The sequence below is a fragment of the Pleurodeles waltl genome, chromosome 2_2 (genome assembly GCF_031143425.1).
Source record: "Pleurodeles waltl isolate 20211129_DDA chromosome 2_2, aPleWal1.hap1.20221129, whole genome shotgun sequence".
In the NCBI taxonomy this organism is placed as follows: Eukaryota; Metazoa; Chordata; class Amphibia; order Caudata; family Salamandridae; genus Pleurodeles; species Pleurodeles waltl.
This window is the reverse complement of record NC_090439.1, coordinates 850,107,927-850,129,517: the sequence shown is the minus strand read 5'-3', so window position 1 is coordinate 850,129,517 and position 21,591 is coordinate 850,107,927. Positions and strand designations below refer to the sequence as shown.

Genomic DNA, 21,591 nt, shown 5'->3' with positions numbered 1-21,591 from the left:
GCAACTTCCTTTCTTTAGCAGGTGCTAAGATGTAAATTCTGTGGTCCCCATACTGGGCATATTATTTCACACTGCCCATTGTGAGCCTGCTCTTTATAAAGTTAAGGACCACTTAGAAATGTTTGATATCATACAGGGTCCTTTGATGGCTGGCTCTGTTGTGCGTTAGTTAAAGATGTCCACCCCTTTTCCCCCCAAACCCCCTCCTCTCTCAGGATAGGGAGTTTTCGAGGGGGGGGCGTGAAAAGGTGGGGGGAGTGTTCACGTGTGTGAGTATTTTAAAATTAATATACGATTAGGGCTGCTGGAATTATGCAATTTAGCAGCTGTGGCATTTTTCACATAATTGGAATACGTTGCATTTGCCACATAATCCATCATCTACTGCATAATCTGCAGATTTTAACAAAAAAAATAGTTTCTAGCTCAAACTGTAAAAAAATTTAGTATAGTAGCTGCAATGTGTTGGTGTGCAGTGGAAGGTCCTTTGTAAAGGTTGACTTCTCACATTTCAGTTGCTTATTGCTATGTTTGGGTGTTAAACTGAGATGCAACCTATGCCCAGACGGTGTTAACAAGTGTAGAAATGACAAAATCATGAGGTGATACTCTTAGAAAATCCGATGCATTATTGCGCATAATGTAGATTTTCCTAGTAATTTATGACGGAAAGTCTTAATTTTATTAAAGACACGGAGGCGAATATTATGCGTTCTTTTCTTACTTTATGTTAGATAGCAGCAGTCAAGAACTACAAGAGAAATAGCAACAGGCTGTCCAATGGGAGCAAAAACAGGAATTAAGATTGGCCAATCAGAAGGAACCCTCAACCATAGAGTATACCCTTGACTGCAAGCAGCCCTCTTTTCTTGAGCGAGCTAGTCAAATGGAGTCATAAAACAATGGGAAAATCAGACCATCGATTGCCAAAGCCAAGGAAACGGAACAAAAGTCTTGAACCACAGCGATGAAGCGAGAGGCCGTTGAAGAAGGAAGATGATCCTGAGGAAGTTGCCAGCAGAAGTCCGGAGGTTTCTTTTTGAAGACGGATAGGATGGAGCCAGTGGCGTTATCTGGAAGCTGGAGGCAATGCAGGAGTCGCTGGGAGGGAGACAGAAAGTGCATGTTAATAAAGGTACTGCGGTGGGATAATATTCGCCTCCATGTCTTTAATAAAATTAAGACTTTCCGTCATAAATTACTAGGAAAATCTACATTTTATGTCAAGACCGGAGGCTCTATTATGCGAGTTTAAAGCTTGTCAATAACCAAAGAAGATGCAGTTTTAACAGGTTTACAATAAAAAGTTTTGAAAACATTGTCGTTAGACCAATCCGCTGACCTGAGAATGTCCTCTAAACTGGACCCCAGGGCGAAGGCTTTGGAGGCCATCGCTCCCCTGGAAGAATGGGCTCAGAAAACGGAGGTATCAATCCCCGCCAGGGACATTATCCATTTAACCCAACAAGCCAAAGTTGCAGAAGACACTGGATTGTGTGGTTTGCGAAAAGAGATCACCAATTGATTGGAAGAGGACGTTCTCAAGTCGCCAGTTCTTTTTTCATATTCCTTTAAACAAAGACCTACGCACAGTTTTGGTTTGTCAGGGAAGAAAGGATAGAAGACAGAATGTAAGTTAGTTTTGGTGCGTTTAGAAATATGGAACAAAACACCTGAGGGTAGAAACTGACGGGCAGACACGTCCAAAGACCTAACATCCGACACCCTTTTGATAGAAATCAAACACAGCAACATAGTAAGCTTGGCAGAAAGCATTTTAAGAGATAGGTTCGAATTGTCTGGCCAGGAGAAGAGTAAATTTAACACAAGAGAAACATCCCAGACATGGGAATATTTGGCAGTTGGAGGTCTCGATAGTTTCACACCTTTCAGAAGACGGCATATTAAAGGGTGGCTTCCGATTGGTTTGCCATCAATATTCGCATGGTTCATGGATATAGCAGATCTATAAAGGTTTATTGTCCGATAGGATTTACCCATACCCGCCTGGGCAGCTAGAAAATTGATAATTAAATTTAGATCTGCTGAAAAGGGATTGGCACGTTTTCCCACACACCAGCCTGACGAAAGAGACCAAGCTGATCTGTAGGCTCGCCTTGTGCCTGGCGCCCATGCGTTATTGATGAACTCTGAAGCTTCCGACGAAATAGAGAAGGATTGTTGGGGAGACCGGAAATGTTCCAAGCTGTCAGGGTTAGAGATTTGTTGAGAATGAGATTGTAGGGACGCCCGAAAGGATCCAAGAGAAGGGGTGGAAACATCGGGAGTAAGATTGGAAAGTCCACCGTAAGCTCGAGGAGGGGTGGAAACCAGACTTGTGATTGCCAGAAAGGCACTACCAGAACAAGGGACGCATTTTGCTGTCTGACCTGATTCAAAACCCTGTTGATTAGAATGAAAGGAGGGAAAGCATAATTGAAGGTCGTGGACCAATCTTGGAGGAAAGCATCCGTAGCTATGGCTAGAGGATCCGGATGCCAACTGAAGAAATGTGGCAGTTGAGTGTTGAGCCTGGATGCAAAGAGATCTATTTGTAAAGGACCCCATTTTCTTTTGATTTGAAGAAAAACTGAGTGATGTAGTTTCCAGTCGCTGGAATCCGTGAGATGGCGCGAGTGCCAGTCTGCGTTGGAATTCAGGGAGACTGGAAGATATTCGGCCAAGAGAGAAAATTTGTGGGACAGACAGAAGTCCCAGAGGCTCTTGGCCAGAAGCGCCAGGGGTCTAGACCTTGTGCCTCCTAAGTGGTTGATATAACGAACCGCGGAAATGTTGTCCATACGGAGTAGGATGAAGCATCTTGCTCTGTTTTTTGTAAAACTTTTGATTGCAAAGGAGCCTGCAAGAAGCTCTAAACAATTTATGTGCAATCTGGACTCCTCTGCGGACAATATACCTCCAGTCGATATCGAACCACAGCGGGCGCCCCAGCCCGTGAGACTTGCATCTGATTCTAATACAAGATCGGGCACAGAGGGGAAGATGGATCTGCCGTTCCAAGCTTCTAAATGGGATATCCACCATTGAATCTCCATTTGAGATTCTTGATCTAACAACACAAGGTCGGAAAAGGCCAAACCTCGGCGGAGATGAAGGATTTTTAGACGCTGGAGGGTGCAGTAGTGAAGTGGACCCGGAAAAATGGCCTGTATCGAAGAGGAGAGAAGGCCGACGACTCTTGCAAGAGCTCTGAAGGAAATAGAATCTTTTTGGAGTGTCAGAAGCAGCTCCTTTTTGATTGCGGAGACTTTGGCATGAGGAAGGAAAAGAGAGGCCAATACAGAGTCTATCTGGAAGCCCAGAAATTCTATTTGCTGGGAAGGAATCACCGCAGATTTTTCGTGATTCATGAGGAAACCGAGATCTGTGAGGAGAGTGGATGTTATCTGGAGATGAGATAGAAGAGAAGACTTGCTCTGGTGCATGATAAGGATATCGTCGAGATAGATAATAAGTCTGATGCCCAGAGATGGAAGGTAGGCCACAACCGGTTTCAAATGTTTTGTGAAGCACCAAGGTGCCGACGATAGACCGAAAGGGAGAGAGGAAAAGTGATAAGTTTTTGAATCCCAAAGGAATTGTAAATATTTTCTGTGAGAAGGATGAATAGGAATTGTCAGGTATGCGTCTTGCAAGTCTAGTCTGACTAACCAATCGAATTGGAGCAAAATATCCCTGAGGTGGATGATGGTTTCCATCTTGAAGTGTTGATAGACAACAAATTGATTGAATGCTTTTAGGTTGATTACCGGTCTTAGTTTCTTGTTCTTTTTGTGGACGAGGAAAATAGAGCTGAGGAAGCCGGTAGGATCTGGAGTGCAAGAGTGGATGGTGTTTTTGTTTAATAGAGATTGAACTTCTAAAGAAATGAGAGAGGACATTTCGAGAGCAAATTTCGGAAATGGTGGGAGAGAGGACTGGTGAGGGGGATAGAGGAGTTCGATATGATATCGCTGAATAGTGGAGAGGACCCATGGGTCTGAAGTAATTGACTTCCATTTTTTAAAGAAAAAACGAAGACGCCCTCCCACGGGAAGGCCAGAAAGTTGGCTTACCTTGGTTATTGGGCGTCCTGGAGAGGCGTTGTCCACGATTGCGGAAACCCCTTGATCTTTGGGGGAAAAAGTGGGGTCTAAACTCTTGGGGATAACACCCGAAGGAGTTGGGATAGCCTCTTGAGCCTTGATTTCGGTATGCGCGGCCGGTAAAGCGGCTCCTGCCTCTACCGGCCCGGGCAAAAACCTGTTGGTTAAAGACCTTTTTTAAAGATTGTTGGGCCTTGTCCAGGGAGGAGAAGGTAGAAACGAAACGATTAAGGTCCTTGATAAATGAATCCCCAAAGAGTTTGCCATCAGCCTGGATGCCGGGATCTCGAGTAGCTAGGTTAGCCAGTTTGGGGTCCATTCTGAGAAGGAGACCCTTGCGTCTCTCATGAATAATTGCTGAGTTTGCATTGCCCAAAAGGCAAAAGGCTCTTTGAATCCAAAGGGAAAGGTCCAGGGGGTCGATTGGGGAATCCTCCAATCTCGCTGATTCCGCTAAGTCGAAGATTCTTGCTAAAGGGCCGACGACGTCCATCCTGGCACGTAGTCCAGGCCTTGTCTACCCCCTTATGGGGATCTTTACCAAATTTGGTAAAAAACGTAATGAGTGACTCATCAATAACCGGAGTGACAGTAATATTAGAGTCCAATGAAGGTCTAGGACACTCAGATTTTAATTTGGAGCGCGTCTGCTTATCTAGGGGTAGGCGCAACCGGGAAGAAATATATTCACCCACATGGTCCAACGGGAGCCACTCGGTTGAATTGGGATGATGAATCAAAGACAGGTCGAACATGGGAATACCCTCTGAATCTACCACACTGGTGGAGGGGCCAGTAGAAGAAAGTTTGATACGTTTTGGAGGAGGAGAGGATGGGGAAAACGTATCATCAGGATTATCGGATTGGGATAAATCATCCATGTCCTCATCATCTGTGTCCAAAAATTTTGAGATAACAATCTTTTTTGGCGCAGGAATGTGTTTAGTTTTTGATTTGCATTTCAGCAATGACGCCGGTTTTTTGGCGGAATTCCCCTCCTTCGTAGGAGGCCTGGGAGGAACCAAGTCCTCATTCTGGTGTGAGGCAAGCTCACTTTCTGGTTGTGCGCCTTTACTTGATTTGAAATTAGTTATTTTGCGTTTTCTGCCTTCCCCCGCAGAATGGGCCATAGAATTGGACACCATGGACATAACCGAATTCTCAATGTTTTTAGACATTTTATCCATTGATGCTTTTAAGGCATGCTTTGCTGAGGATTGAATAAAATTATTTAAATCCTGTTTGAAAGATTCCTCATCCTCATCCGAATCTGGCCTCAGAGGTGAGCTGTCAAGTTCCATTGTGAAATTGTAAAGGAGCAGTAACCCTGAAGGAAATGGTGAGGTAGGAAAGGGTTAACTAGAGCAACACGCTCTAAGGACGAAGCCCGGCTCCTCCCCGAGGGAGGGGACGAAGGGGAGAGACGTTCGGCAGTTTAGAGCTGAGCCGGCACCAGGGGAAAGAGGACCGGCTTTCCAGGAGAGCGCCCGAGGGGAGCCACTCGGCGGAAAAGGTGAGAGGAGAAGTCCGTTGTCAGCCGCGCGAAAGCTCAGCCGTGCGCTGACAGGAAAAACAGCACGCAATCGAAATAGAACGCGCGACGTTTGGCGTGCGAGCCAGCAGCAACGGATACACGGAGGAGAGATAGAAAAGGGGGGGTGGGGGCACCCCGTAGGTCGCCGCTAGTACCAGAAGTAATATAGTAGTAAAATATTAACGAATTAATAAACTATACAATACTAGTATGGAAAAACCACATTAAATAAACGGAGAGACCGAAAGAGTATACTTATCTTGACTGCGAGCAGCAAGAAAAGAGGGCTGCTTGCAGTCAAGGGTATACTCTATGGTTGAGGGTTCCTTCTGATTGGCCTATCTTAGTTCCTGTTTTTGCTCCCATTGGACAGCCTGTTGCTATTCCTCTTGGGAGCTGTAGTTCTTGACTGCTGCTATCTAAAATAAAGTAAGAAAAGAACGCATAATAGAGCCTCCGGTCTTGACATAAAATTTGCCTTTTCTTGTCGCAGAATTTAGTCAACCCTGCTGCATAATTTGTCCCTCTCCTGCCACATAATTCCAGTGGCGCTGTATATGATAGCCATAGTTAGGAGGGCAGACCGCAGTGACAAGACACAGACTTGGCAGGCTGAATGACGATTTTTGCCAAAATAATGACCTCTTCAACATACCCATTTGAAGGAGACAATGTAAATATGCTTGCCAGAAGGCCTGTGTTATGATGTACTTAAGGTCAGTGTTTGTTGGTTACAAATTTACATATATGTTTGGGGAAATAAAATTCTAGGTATGTGGTGAGATCTGTTTCAGGTGTGGGTTTTCTATCCCACCTGTGACAGCTGAATTACTGTTGGTACCTCACACATGGCGTGCAAGGTTGAACGTTTTTGTATATAGGTCCTGCCATTTATGTTTATTTGCAAAAACAAAATGCAGTTTTCTCTGACATTTTAAATGTTGATATTTATACAGGGTTTGTATTACTCTTACTTAAATCTAATAAGTATTCTTTGCAAAGGGATCTACATAAGGTGAGACATCCCGTCTTACCAGACGGGTGGCTGGAGCTCAGCTTAGGATTTGCTGATGTTGACTGTTTTATGTTCAAACTCTGATTATGCATAACAGTGCCTTCTTGTGCTCCTTCGACAGGGTTGTGCTAGTCTCAAACTACACCCAGACTCTGGATATGTTGCAAAAAACGTGCAAGAGTTATGGATACTCTTACGTCAGACTAGATGGACAAACACCCGTCACTCAGAGGCAGCAGATTGTGGATGGGTTCAACAGTAAATATTCAACACATTTCATCTTCTTGTTGAGTTCCAAGGCTGGAGGTGTTGGACTCAATCTCATTGGGGCATCCCATTTAATTCTTTATGACATCGATTGGAATCCAGCCAATGATATTCAGGTAGGAAGCAGACATGAGAAGGTGTTAGTCGGTTTGGTATGTGCATAACTAAAGGGTACTGTGATTTTTGCAATACTTTCATGGTACCTTAGATCTCTGATGTGTGTCATCCTTGTTATCGTATCGCATACAGTAACTTCATTTCATTAATTTAGGCAGATTCCTGAAAAAATAAAAAATGTATTGCAATTTTGTAATCTTCCAAAGCAAGAAGAAAATGTACATTTTATTACAATACTTCCCAATTGGATCGACAAAGGATGGAGTTGGTTGGGTTAATTACCAATGGCAGCCAATGGTCCACAAAAAATATATAACATTTGGAAACCTTAGTCCACGTATAAGTTTAATCCTGAGAAACAGTCATAGAAGGTCGATCCGCATTAAGAAGGAGCTGTACATAGCAAGAGCGATTTGGCCAGGGCTGCATGCTCCATCTCTCAGAGATACCACGTTGCTCTTTGTCAGTTGTAAATATCTTACTCAATTTTTTTTCCTATGTATTATGGCACTTGCTGGATTATATTGATAACTGAAAATATAAATCTCTAAAATAAGTCGAAGGGAAGCCTTTATGAGCTACGCCAGCTGGAATCAGGAGAAGCTCAGATGTCGTCTCCATCTGCCAAAGCCTCTCCATGTTCTTCCCTGTTGCTCCCTTACTATCTCCCTTGTTCCGTCTGTCTTCCTGTTCCTCACCTCTTTGTGTATCTTTCCCCTTGTTCTTTGAACCTATGCCTTCGCTCACCTTTATCGCCTTCTCTGCCTACTTCCCTCACTCTCCATCCTTTCCATGCTGTCTCTCGTGCTTTCTTTCTGTCACTCCCTCAGTTGTGTCCTTGAGGTAGTGTGGAATGACCATAATGTCCCAGGTACCTTACTAAGCTAACCTGTATTGTTAGTGCAATCGCTGAAACATGTGTTCCTTAACTTCTGAGAGAGCCTGGATCCACAGTCTTTGCATTGCCTTGTCTTGAAATGCCCTGCCACGTTTGCTGTCCAGTCCCTGGGATAGGGAGTGGTGTCAAGTGTTCAGTCTTTGGACCCTGGAGGATTTTATCCTGCAGGTTCCTGGTGCCCTCTTCACAACATGATAAATCTTCCCATCATAGAGAAAGACAACACATCTGTAACATGACACTTCCTTCTTCCTAAAGAACGATGACACAACACTTACCTTAATTGTCATCCATCTGATTTTGAAACATTAGGGTTCATTGAGTCAGTTGACCTGCTCCTGTCTCTGTGTATGGAGTTGTGTTCTTGTTTTGTATGGCTCCAGTTCACATGTCATGTAGGGGGATGTAGCAGGTGCTTTAGTTATCAGAATGTGGTGCGCTGAATCTTGCATGTTTTTATTAGTTGTATTTAGCAATATGCTATATGAATCCGACTTGTCTTCAGATTATTTTCTGTGTGAAAGTTCTCCTGACCGTGGTGTTATTAGAGAATCATTTAGTGCAAGTGTTTGTGTTAAAATGCTCCTTGAGACTTTAGATGGGCATCACACTTCGGTTATTCTCTCGTCGTTTTCTACCTGACCACTGTTTGGCGTTATCGATAGGTGTGTATACTCAACACTTGTTAATGTTTCTTTTGGCTCCCTTCTTTTTCATAAAGAAAGCAACATTGATATTAACTAAGTTGTAGACCTTGAAGTGACCTGCCTGATCCTAGAATGGTCGATCAATTGTTTCTTATGAGGGTGTCTGACTTTAAAATGACCGCCCTGTTGATTCACATGTACATGACTGTTCCCAAGATAATCATCATATTGATGTGTTTAGCGTGTGCAATACCGGAAAATTGCCATTTTCTCTTGCAAGATCTTTCTGTCCTCGACACCTCACTCTGATCTCTTGTATTCCTCTCTGTGCTTTGAAATGGGTGCTTTGGGCCGGGAAGTGACAAGGTACTCTTTCCTCAATTTCGGCCTCCTTCAACTAGGTGCCTGCTCTTTAATTGATCACGAACGGATGGAGACCGATGAAAATGCCTTACCTCTGTTTCTGAACCAACCTTGTGATGCTGCAGTCACTGGACTCTCTGGCACGTTCCCTCTGCCCCGTGCCCCATTGTTGGCACTTTCTTGGGCAAGTGCTCCTCTCCACCTGCCTTGTATTGCTGTCTTATGATCCCCAGATCTTGTGCACATTGAGGGGATATGCTTCCTCTTTTAGCGCAAGCTGGTTATCAGCACTGCTGGGGCTTGCTTCCTCAGGATGAGAGGCCTTAGGAATTAGCAACAGTAGGGTCAGCAGCAAGTACATAGAAGGGTCTGCTGTGGTTGGAGGCTGCCTTGGCACACGTAGCCTTGTGTGACTTAGACATCAGTTGGTAGGACTCTAGAAGTAGGGTGGAACGACTACATTGACCCAAGTATTTTTTGTTCTCGCTGATACATTGTTGTATTTTTGGGTGATATGTTTTGCACTTATGCAGTCTCAAAATACCCTGCTCCTCGCCAGGCTTCCTGTCCAGTCTCTGGGGCAAGAAGTAGTGCCTGGTGTCCTGATTGTGGGCCTGGGACTATTCCATCCTGCAGGGTGCTATTGTCCTGACACCATGACACCCCCCCTTACAGAAAGACAACACCTCTGCAAGGTGACACCCTCTAGCCCCTTGCTCAGACATCTTACCTAACCTGTCCTGACTCTCTCACAATCCTCCATGCTCTCTGAACATCCATTACAACACATTGAAGTAAGGAGTGCCGCTAATAATGTAATCAATATTTTACACTGGATTGGTTTTGCACATCTGAATTCCCCTCTCAGTGCACCTCAGGTAACCACTCAGTCTGCCCATATAAAAGTGAGTCATTCATTCCCTGTGTGGTCTCGAATGCAAAGCCTTTTTTGATGGAGTGGGAGGACTAACGCTTCTTTTCTCCCATTCTCCAAGTCTGTGTTGCTGCATCAAAGCTAGAACAGATGATTAGCCATTGCTCCTGTTTCTTCCAAAATCTGCAACTCATAGTTATTCGTCTTTTCAAAATGCCATAGATTCCCCATTCTAGTTTGGTATTAAAAAAATTAGCATGCACCATATTACAGCTTGCCTTGTTGCACTGAAATGTTGTCTCACCTTTACACTTTATCTGTTGGTGGTAAGGATCGGATACATTTGTGCTTGCAAGTGCACTTCAGTAGTTTAAGGAAGTTTTAGAACAGAAACATGGAACTGCATGGCTCAGACCACTGTGAACGGTTCTGGGAGTCCACACAACCATAACGTTTCAATTGTAGTTCACCTTGCGCTGTTGGACTTCACGCTAAGTCTTGATCTAGCAAGTGCGGGGACCCTTATCCCTCCGGTTCCTGCAAGTGAGAGACCCCCGCAGTACTCTGTCCTGTCCTGGAAGTCAGAGACCGTGTCTCCCCATCCGGTCAGTGTCAGTACCCCTTGTTCTACCATCGCTGCGGAATGGCGCAGATGCCTCTTCCTGCCATTGTATAGGGCACTTAGTACAGCAGCAACATTTGTATCCTCTACATTTTTACTCGCTACTGCTATAATGCTAATGGATGCTGAGCAATATAGTAGTATGTTCCTAAGTAGTGAGTTAAGCATAAAGTGATGTAATACTTTCTCGTAGGCTCCCCACGGATCTGTGACCGTGACTGCAGGCTTTCTAGCCTCCTCATCCTCAGACCAATTCTCTTACCTGATCCCTGTTAGATCAACCTTCTGTCAAAATTACAATTTATAAATCATCTCTGAGCTGCCCCCCTGGAACAGGTACCTCGGTAATTTGCCATTTGTTCCAGGGAATTCAAAGTTTCTCTGAAGGGCTTTAATGGAATCGAAACATCCTGATGTCAGGAGATGACTATTGTGAAAGTCGAATCATTCTCATACTTTAAATGAAAGATGATGATCTCATTGAACATTGATCAGTGCTTTACTGAGAAAACTGAAAGTTGCAAGAACTACATCTACCATATTGTGAGAAATTCTGTGCTGTTTTATTTGAGTAATACCACAATTTGTGATCATATAATTAATCTAAATCTTTAGTGAAGAACATAGCATCAAGTTTCTTTGTACTGTTAAGGGTAGGTAAAAACTAATATATTATAAGCAAAGATTATGAATAAGTTTACCTCCCTTTTCCATCAACCCCACCAGACATCACAAGCTCTGTTGTGGGCTTACCAAGAATTTACAAACGTTACAGTCTGTCCATTGCTTATGATTGATTGGCTTCGTCACTCTTGCTTGATTGTTGACTATTCAATAGCTTTCCTTGTCCCAGATTGTTCATCTTGTGTTTGCCTCTCCCCTGGAGTATAATCTCTTTACCACCTCTCTGAGCGATTCGCTTTGGTCCTTCCACTGTTCACATTTAGGTAACTGCTTTTTTCCTTTTGCTTAAGCACTTTATGAGAAATGCATGTGTTTTCCAGCTTTTGTCCTCATGTGTTTTCACCCACCACATACCTGCCCACTGCAGTCCGTGTTGCCGTCTCCCTCGTGCTGCAAGTGATCTTGTTTGCGCCTCCCCTGCCAAACTCCCTGCCCTCTCCATGCTCTATATTGCTTTCTTGGCCTTGTGCTTCTCCCCCACCTCATGTTGCTCTCCCTTCTGTGCTGCCTTTCCTCCCCCTCAACTCCTTGGCGCTTCCCCGTTCACCCCTCCATTGCCCCCCACGTCCATCATCTTTTTTTTGTTTAGTTTTTCTTTTCCTTTAAAGGACAAGGAAACTGCTGCTGGCGCCTACACCTTACGTGTATCTACCTTTTCATTTTATTTTTACAATCTCGGATCGTTAATTTTTTTAAAAAAAGGCAGCCTTTGATTTTGTAGGAGCGCTCATGACGTCCCACATTTGTGACTTTTTTTTTCAATTATCATCCATGCTCTACAGCATCAAAGGAAAGGCATTGGCAAAGACAAAGCTTAAAGGCAAGACCAATTGGCTTTATCAATGATAATTTTATTCTTTTTTCCATCATTTGATGCAGGGCAGCCGCATCCCATGTGTAGAATAAGATTTCTGTTGTTGAGTTTAGACCCAAATTGCTCAGTTTCAGCTTGTCACAAGATGCAGATTTTACAGGTGGTAGTAGGGAATTGTTTAAATGCTGTGTAAGCATTTATACGCTTTTCAAATCACAATTTTAGTTCTTCAATCCCCGGAAAATGCTTTGTACCTATTTTCTTTAGTATTTTGTTTAAAGACTAACATTTTACTGTAAAAATGACACAAATTAGAGAACCGTTGATTACAGTATGCTCCTTTGTATCATGGTTCCAAACGAGTATTGTCTGTTAGGCAGCATAAGAATTCAATCACCCATCTTCAGGGTGGCATGATGCCCCTGTTTTTGGAGCAGTCTAGTCGCATAAGTCAACAATAACTTAACTAAAAATTAAAGAAATAAAGGTTTAATTTTATAGTTAAATACATATCCTGCATACCTGTTCTTTCTGTTGGCAACTTCGAAGGTCTGTGAGCTGCAGTATTGTGACCAACCATTTCGGCCTACAGATTGCTCACCTCAGAGTAATGTTTTTTAAATATTCATAATCCAAAATAAATGCAGTAAAGTAGTTGTTTGGTATATAATAGAGAACCTTTCACATAAAGCTAGCACTTGCATGTTGAATGAATTGCTGTGTCCTGATGCTGTTTACCTCCTTTTCTGTAGGCCATGGCTCGGGTGTGGAGAGATGGTCAGAAGCGGACGGTGCATATTTACAGGCTCCTAACTACAGGTTAGACTAATCAAACTAATCACGCAATTTTAAAGGGCCATCATCTAGCACTGGTCCATTGCGTCTCATTTATGCCAGATTAAAGGAATAACCACCAATTACATAATCTATTCCCATTTATATGCAATGCAATGTATGCAAATGTACCTAATGTTGATATACTGACAGTGTGCCGTGTATTGGTCCCCTGTGTGACCGGGACACCTGAACATTTACTGCCCTCTGTTCCTTTCCAGGTCTCGCATTGACAGTCTCTTTCTAAACATTTTGTTGACAATTAGTGAGGTTACAGCCCCCCGTACTTACCATTGGCTCGCTTCAGCGTTGCTCTCATTTGCTGTGTTCCCATTGGTCTCAGCATGCCTGGGTCACGTCCTTTTCTTGCATAGACTGAGCACTTGTGTCCATCTGCTGCTCCTGTTTCTGGAGCTGCTTTTTAGGTCAAGTGTAAGCGTATGACCTCTTGTATACTTTTAAGTATACTTATGTGGGCTTCCAGATATTTCATTTGTTAGTTTCAGTGTCATTTAAAAATCCATGCTTGCCAGTGGTGAGTGATGCCTCTTTGTCCCTCCTTCTTCTGTGTGGGAGCAGGGACCAGCTACTGTATAATTACGCTTTGTCCTGTTTATCTGGTCTGTAGGGGACTTTTTTTTTACTTTGTTTCCTGCTACTGTCCTGATTTATTTGTAGAGCATTCTTGCTCTGAGATTAACTGTAAACAAGGCTATAAATCAGGTTATCATTGTCACATTTGGTCTTTGAGGGTTCTCTGCACCCTCTCTCAGCTGCCTGGCTCCCGCCCTTCCTTGGATTGATTTTTATTTCCCAAGGGTGCCTGCCTGTGGTCCCCAGGGTGGAGGATCGCTTGTAATTGCTTATAGCCTATTACCTCAACCCTAACCTGCAGTGCCCTATTATTCCAATACCATGAATTACACAGTGCTCAGTTTCTCATTCCTCACCGGTTGCCTTTCTGTTATTCCAGCACTAGGTCGGGACACAGCTCTATCTATACCCTCGATCCTGATCTAACGAACCCCAATATTGCTGTATTGGGGTTCACATACTACTCTGCTAATGCACCTCCTGCTGTTCTGCAGTGCCCCGTGCTGTTCCACACACTGACTTCTGTTTGAGGACATGGGGGAGCCAATTAAATCTGTTCTTAGCTGCCATCTTTATTTGGGAGGGTCTGTTTCGCCTATCTTACTCCGTTCTTTTCTTTACTCTGTTTACTCTGTGTTTTCTTTCTACCCCACTTTTCTCCTTCCAGCACTTAAAATCCACACGTTAAGTTTCACTCTTTCTTTCAACTGTTTATTTCTACTCCTCTCCTTTTTTAAGTCCAGCGTGCAAGCTCTCTGGCCTGTTGTAATCTCTCTGTGGGCTTTTAACCACACCCACTGCACGCCCATCACTAACACTCGTTCATGGGCTTACCTTTCAAAAACCCTTTGTTATCATTGGTAAATGCTTTACGTTTGTCCCTCCTTGGGACAGTTTTGTTACCGCTTTGGCCATCGACCCTGTTACATGGATAATTGCACTTTTGCCCATACGTTTGACTGCACACAAACTTCCTTTTCCTTTTGTGTGTCTTCTTAGCGCTCATGGCGGCCATGGCGCTTTGAACCGGCTTGCATATGTCAAATCTTTTACATTTCATTATCAATTTATGTGGCAAGAAAAGTCCAGTTAGGAATGTACAATACTAATAGCTCTAACTCAAGCAAACGCGAGACCCATTGCATTGTAAATGCTTGTTTTATTTCCTTCTTCCTCTTCCTACCTCCTCTTTCAAACTCGTAAAAACTTGGTTATTTCTTTCCTTATTACGTTCCTCTCTTTTTTTCATCAGGCGTTCATTCTTTCACAATTTTTTCTCTTCCCTTCATTCTTTCTTTGTCTTTTTTACTTGCTCATTCCTTGAATCGGTATGCGCCCTTTCACTTTTTTTCGATCATTCTTCCTTCTTTTCTCTGGTGTTTTTCTTATCTTTATCTGTCAATTCACGTTTTACTATAAATCCCTCTTTTTCCCGTTTGATTGTGGAAGCCACAAGTTACTTGCTGGGACCCAAAGTGTCAAAGTTGTTTTCCCAATCTGTGTCTGTGAGAAATGTGTCAGTACATACATGCGCTGGTTCTTTTTGCTGCTTGTTTCTCTCACCATCTCTTTTTTTCTCTAATGTTCGTTTTTCTCCTTCTTTTCACACTTCTTTCATTACTTTTTCCTCTTTCTTTCATTCACTAGCTTCCTTCCGTTTTTTTCTCTTGTCTCACAAGTTTGCTCTATTTCTTCTCTTCTTTCCTTTCTTTCTTTTATTTCTTTGGGACCCCTTCTCTTTCTGCCTTTTGTCTGTTGTATTCTTTTTGCTTCTCTTTTTCTGCACCATCTGCTTTCCCACTTGAGGTGTAGTTATCATTGGAGCAACAGGTGCAGTGGCACCGGGGCTTAGAGACCTACGGATCTCACTTAATTAAAATTACTGCTCTATTTTCCTACCGAAATTCCAGTCAACCATTTTCCTTTCTTACTCGAGGGCCCATGACACCATTACTACAACACCTGTCCTCTACATCTTTACTCCCAACTCCCTCTTTCCTTTCACCCTCCAATCTGTCCCAAATTATATTTTTGTTACGATGTTTTGAGCATTAAACACTAATGCCAAAAATGTATTTCTGATACAGGTTTATATGATAATTGTTTATGTTTTAAGATAGAGGTAGAAGGTAAATGGGAGTGTTTTAGTTAAATGCTGGGCCACTTGAAATATATGTCAGGAAAAGCAGTCGTGGCTCGCCGGGGTTACAGGGAGTGGGATGGTGCTCGGGGTGGGGGGAATATTAATAAACTTACAAACTATAAACAAAAGAAAAACCTACCTCCTCTGTGCGCCACGCGCCACTCCTCCATCTCCTCAGCAGGCATGCGCAGGCTCCCAGCCTGCCCTGCGGCCAATCTTGACGTGGCTCATAGCAGCATTAGGATTGGCGGCGCTCCCAGACAGACTGGGAGCCTGTTACTGCTCTCTCCAGCCCGGCAACACAGTGTCAGGCTGGAGAAAACACAGTGCGCATGTGTGTTTGGCTGGGCCGAGACCGCCGGCCAAACATACATGCACACTGAGGGGAGTGCTTTCTTCACTCCCCTCCATGGCTGTCATCCCCAATGCCTCGCCCCTTTTTCTTCAAAATGATAATAAATGTCCCATGGGAAACCCTGTGGCACTTTTCACTCTCCACATAGCGGAGAGTGAAAAGCGCAACGGGGTTACTGCGCCCGACGCACCGCAACATTGCCACCGGCTCAATTATGAGCCAGCATCAATGTTGTGACTTGTTTCCCACTGGGCCGGCTGGTGGAAACTCTGTTTACGCTCACCCAGCGGGAAACTCCTTATATCCCCGGTGGTCAGATCACAGCACTGGCGGTTTTCTGACGGCACAGCTTTGGCATACAGCGTTTGCCGTCTGCCAAAGTCGTAATGAGAGGGGCTCAGCTTCTCTCTCATTCCCCTTCCCTCGTATCTGTCTGTTCTCCCCACCATCCAGTCTGTGCCGGATTCTTCTCTCGCTCCCCTCCTACTGTTCCTAAGTCTCACCACACCACATTGACCACAGTCGCTCCCAAGCAAACCCCCTCCTGCTCATGCATGTTGGTCTGCGGGCATTACTCTGCCCGCACTGCATATGTAAAATAAGAATGGGATCAAGTACAAAGAAAAATGGACATTATAAACTGCCTGGTTAATCTGCTCACAGGCCTCGTATTCGCAGGTATGGCTACGAGGTGCACAGAGAGCGGTGGCTAAGTCATTCTTTTGGCAGACGCATGTCCGGCCTCTTCTGGAGCAGTGTTGACAACAGGAGCCAGCAGCTCTCGGTGTCCCTCCGCCCACCCCTGGCTGTGGTAGAAGGGCACATTTTATCCTGTCAAGCGGGTGCTGCTGGTTCTGGAGTTGGAGGGTAAAAGGCTTGTGGGCAGCAGGGTCTCCGTTCCTGTCACACTCCGTTTACCTTGGTCTCTTGCTGTCTCTCTGACGACCGTCCTGTTGCCCTTCTTTGTTCCTCCACTGATTCATTCCCTGTACTTTGGTATGGGAGTCAGAGATTCAGCCAGGCTGCCAATTACAAGGTTAGGGTTGGCTTTTACATGTTTTGGTCACCAGCATGCATTATCAGAAGGTGACTGAGCTGCATACCAGCCTCGTGCTTTTTACTGATGTTCAAAGTATCATATGTCCAAATGCTTTTCAAAAGAGTCTGAAATAAGCATAGCAGCAGCAGGCAGACATTACTGAAAAGTGGTGCGCTCTGCGATCTGTTTATGGATGTACTCTACCAATAGAGAAAATCATAGACATCCACCGCCATGGCCACATCGCAGGCCATCTGAGCGACCTGCACTGGCTCCCAGTCAACAAGAGAATCATTTTCAAACTCCTCACCCACGCTTACAAAGCACTGCACAACACCGGACCAGAATACCTCAACAGGCAGCTCTCCTTCTAAACCCCAACCTGGCATCTCTGCTCTGCCGACCTCGCACTCGCAACCGTCCCACGCATCCGCAGAACTACAACCGGCGGCAGATCATTCTCGCACTTCGCCGCCAAGATGTGGAATGCTCTCCCCACCCACCTGCGTCAGACCAACGACCTCCTTACCTTCGGGAGACTTCTCAAGACCTGGCTGTTTGAGCAGTAGCTGCACCTCCTCCACACTCCAAGCACCCCCCCCCCACCTCAGCACCTTGAAACCCTCATGGGTGAGTAGTGTTCTTTACAAATTCCTGAGTGACTGATTGGTTGATTGAAATGTTACTTCTAGAGTGTAAACTCCCTCTCATTATCAGTGCAACTTCTCACAAAACCCTGTTTCATCAGACAAAAAATCGAACACCGAACAGCTTCTTCTGGAATTGAGACTTCTTACTAGGTTTTGCACTTTGTCAAAAGCTATCCGGAAATCGGTGACTAATGCATGCATGCTCTCTCTCTATAAAATAAGGGAAGTACTGCTCCAATGGACCGCCCGCACACCATCCCCACCCGAACCCCCAATCACCATAGCTGTCCACCCTCCCATTCATTACCCCTGCCTACCCTCCCATTCACCAACCTCACCTGCCCACCCACACCTGCCCTCCTATTCACAACCCTCACCTGCCCTTCCCTGCTCGCCCACCCATTCACCACCCTCACCTGCCTCTCCCATTCACCACCCCACCTGATCTCCCATTCACTTACCCCTACCCGAATGACGAAGACAATAGCTCACCCATGAGAGACCCGTTCGCTTTGCCAATGCTTGTTAGTACTACATCAGAATTTTTGGCATGTTTTTTGAGGCTTGGACTGAGAGAAAAGTCTTCACATAGATATCCAACTGATATGCAGGAAAACTCTGGGCTTGGTAAAACAATGTTTAAATTGTTGCCTGCTTATATGTTAATGTGATATTGGTGAAAAGGAAGGCATTCCTTTTGCCCCTCACAATTCTACTGCCCTCATAATGCCTTCTCATTTTCATTTATCCCTATGCTTTAGTAAGATGCCATTTAAGGGGTGAGGTTCCCAACCTTTTGACTTCTGGGGACCCGCCTCTTTATCATTACTGGCATCTGGGGACCCCCACTGAGTGATTACTACAAGTTGGGGTCCCCAGCCTAAACATTGTCAATGATTTGCAAAATAACACACAAAAAATACAGAAACAAGCATTCATCAAACAAATTACACAACTAACACATTTCATTTGATTTACAAACAAATATAAATAAAAATAAAAGTAATTTTAATAGTAAGGTTGAAGCTTTTCTAAATTTACTTGAAATCACACATCATCCATACTAATTCTGTTTGATGCTTCTACACTTCTCCATCAAATCAATCTAAGGATACTAATTTAATTTTTAGCCTTCAATTTGAAATCCATTGACAATTACAGTGCATTTAAAATGTTTTCATTTAGCCACTTAATCTAAATACAGTTTATTAATCTGTTAATATGATGTAAGTTTCTAAGCATTCGCGGACCCCCAGGAGTCCCCGGACCACAGGTTGGAAAGCACTGAACTAAAAACACTTGTTCCCCTCTTCTAGGGAACACGGCTGCACCCTGACATCACACTATTTTCCTAGAAGCTGACAAGCTCTTAAAAGCCTGAGCCAGATGCCTGGCTGTGGCTCAGGTTGGGGTCTTCGTGGACTCTGAAGCCCAACAGGATCCAATCCCTCCCTCTAAGTTGATAATGTGGCTGTGAAAACCAACATTGTGAAACACAAACTCGGGTGCATTGTCTATTTGCATCTTTGGCCAAAAGACAATAGTCTGTATTTCTTAATTATTTAACACAATGTTGGTTTTTACGGGCTGTGACAACCAGCATTGCATAAAAACGCCAACTAAATCGCATTGCCTTTTGGCACAGCTGACCAATAACCAAAGCAGCTGTGCTGATGTTTCTTAGAATTTTAACACAATGTTGCTTTACACAGGCTGTGAAAACCATAATTGTGTTAAAAACTCTAAAAACACCAACATGAAAGGGGTGGGAGATGTGGTGCTACGGCCACAACTGCCAACTATGGAACTGGTGAACCAGGTTGCAGTATCAGCCTTGTCGCAGCATCGTGTGATTCAGGGCGAATCACTTGATCTCCCACTTGACAAAAACTGAAAATTCATGTTACACATTAATACAGATTACTTTATATGACGTTTTCTTTAGGTATGACTCCTGGGCTTTTGCAGAATCCAAAAATCTGGCCAAATGGCCAGTATTTTTATTTTGGACATGCAGCAACTCTTGAATGCCATAGTCCATGCAGGGGCCCTTTGAATTTTCAATCTCTTCATCGATCACTACCCTCTAAGCTCTGAACAGTGTGAAAATTGTCAGTGATGGGCTTATCATACAATTAGGTTTTGCCTAAAGGAACTGCCAAACAAAAGAAATACTGGCTTTTGCAGAGCTCCTGGTTTAGCAGGAAACATAAGGAGGGAGTAACATGCCAGTTCCTCCCTTAGCTCCCCCATCATCACCAGCACATTCCTAGCTGCTGAAATTATGAATCTGTTAACCCAGTGGTGCACCTGAAATTGGGAGAGAGCAGATGGAGGTTGGGGGACAAGGGCTGGGATAAAGGTGCATCCTTAACCAGAGGTAGGAGAGCACTGCAGCATCTCAAACTAGCAAGGTAAGTGGACACTGCCATCCTCCATTAATCTTCTAGTTGCTCTTCATGTTATGTCATTGTAAGAAATTGGGTTATTGGTTGAGGGGTGTGGGGTGTGTAAGCCCCACTCGGGCAACAAACACACTCCTTGACAGAGTGATCCACAAAAGGAACTAAATTAACCTGTGTTTACCCTCTGGTAGCTTTGCACAAAAGCTGTCTGACTTAACTTAGAGGTAATATGTAAAGTATTTTTCAGCACAAAAACAGAAATAAAGTAAAAACACAACACAAGAAAATCCCAAACCAATTCAGAAAAAATAGAGTAAATTTTAATAAAATGACACCAGCGCAAATTTAATCCACTCATTAGAACTGGAGTTACGAATACGAAGTTTGTAGTGCAAACTAGTGCCTAAAAGATCAAAGTGCCAACTGTAGGTATCTGACCACATAAGAATGGGACTAAGTCAAAAGTTAAGGCTACCCGCAATGGAGAAAAACTTTTGGGGACAAGTTCCTGAGAAGATAGAGTTCAGCGGGGCAAAGGAGCAGGCGGTGTCGAAGGAGAAGACACTATCTCTGGGAAGCCACTGGATGAAGTTGCAGTAAAGATTTTTATGGACTTTGTCACGTGTTTAGAATTTCGAAGTCTCCAGCAGGACGAAGCTGCAGGCCTTAACCGACAAGGGCTCCATGAGGCAGGATACCTTTGCTGAGATGTAATATAGGGGGAGCCACCGAAAAGTCAAACCGACTAGCTATGCGCCATTGGCAGGTCGGCTGGCAGATAGGTCTCTGTCTTCTATTGGTTCTCAGGACGCTTTGGTGAAAACATTTTTAAGTCCCATGTTTTAGGGTAGGCAGCATCAACACCTCTAAAACCACTTACAAGGGTCGAGCACCTGGGGGCACCACTTGGATTTTAGGACACACTCCAGCAGAGACCAGGTGTAGGGTCAAGATCTCTGGGGCTTGTTATTTCCCTGTAGCTCACACAGGAGGCCAGCCAACTATCCCTTGGAATCAGTTCTGGTGGTCCTGGGTTCAAGGAGATGGTCCAGTTCTCTGTCAAGCAAGCCTTCAAGCAGCAGTGCAGTCCTCTGATAGTAGCAGGGTAGTCCTCAGGGGTCCAGGCAGTCCTTTTGAAGTCTTCTACAGGTCCAGGAATGTACTGAAGAGTGGTTCAGAAGGTCCAATATTTATACCTGGTACCATCTTTTGAAGTGGGGATTTTATTTAGGCTATCCCTAATCCGGTTCTGGAAAGCTTTTCCTTTCGCCTGCCAAGGCTCACTGAAGTGTAGGGTCACAAAAGATTAGTCTTAGGTTTCTTTGTGTGTACTGGAGGCTAGTCCTTTGAAACTTGTACAGCCCAGGGAACAGCTCCGCTCCAAGCATACTGGCAGGATGGCCCACACCTAGTCCTCTATTGTTCACTGTCTGGGCCCGATACATGGCGGAACCATTAATAGGCTGAGGCAACTGGAAGCTCCTAGAAGGACTTAGAAACTTTTGGACAGGAAAGTGCCCACTTTCTAAATGTGACATTTTCAAAATTGTAATCTAAAATCTGACTTTGCCATTAAAGCTGATTTTAAATTAAAATTAATTTGAGTCTAAACATCACACTTCTACCTCTT

General features: G+C 44.2%; 1 protein-coding gene across 3 annotated transcripts in view; it reads left to right on the top strand.

The window, feature by feature from the left end:
* The window catches only part of RAD54B (RAD54 homolog B), a 429,314-nt gene that overhangs the window by 360,300 nt on the left and 47,423 nt on the right, over positions 1-21,591 (top strand). For all 3 annotated transcript variants that reach the window (XM_069220480.1, XM_069220479.1, XM_069220481.1), the window contains 2 exons: positions 6,777-7,038; positions 12,694-12,760. In XM_069220480.1, the coding sequence (XP_069076581.1) occupies positions 6,777-7,038; positions 12,694-12,760 (329 nt within the window). The remainder of the gene's footprint in view (positions 1-6,776; positions 7,039-12,693; positions 12,761-21,591) is intronic.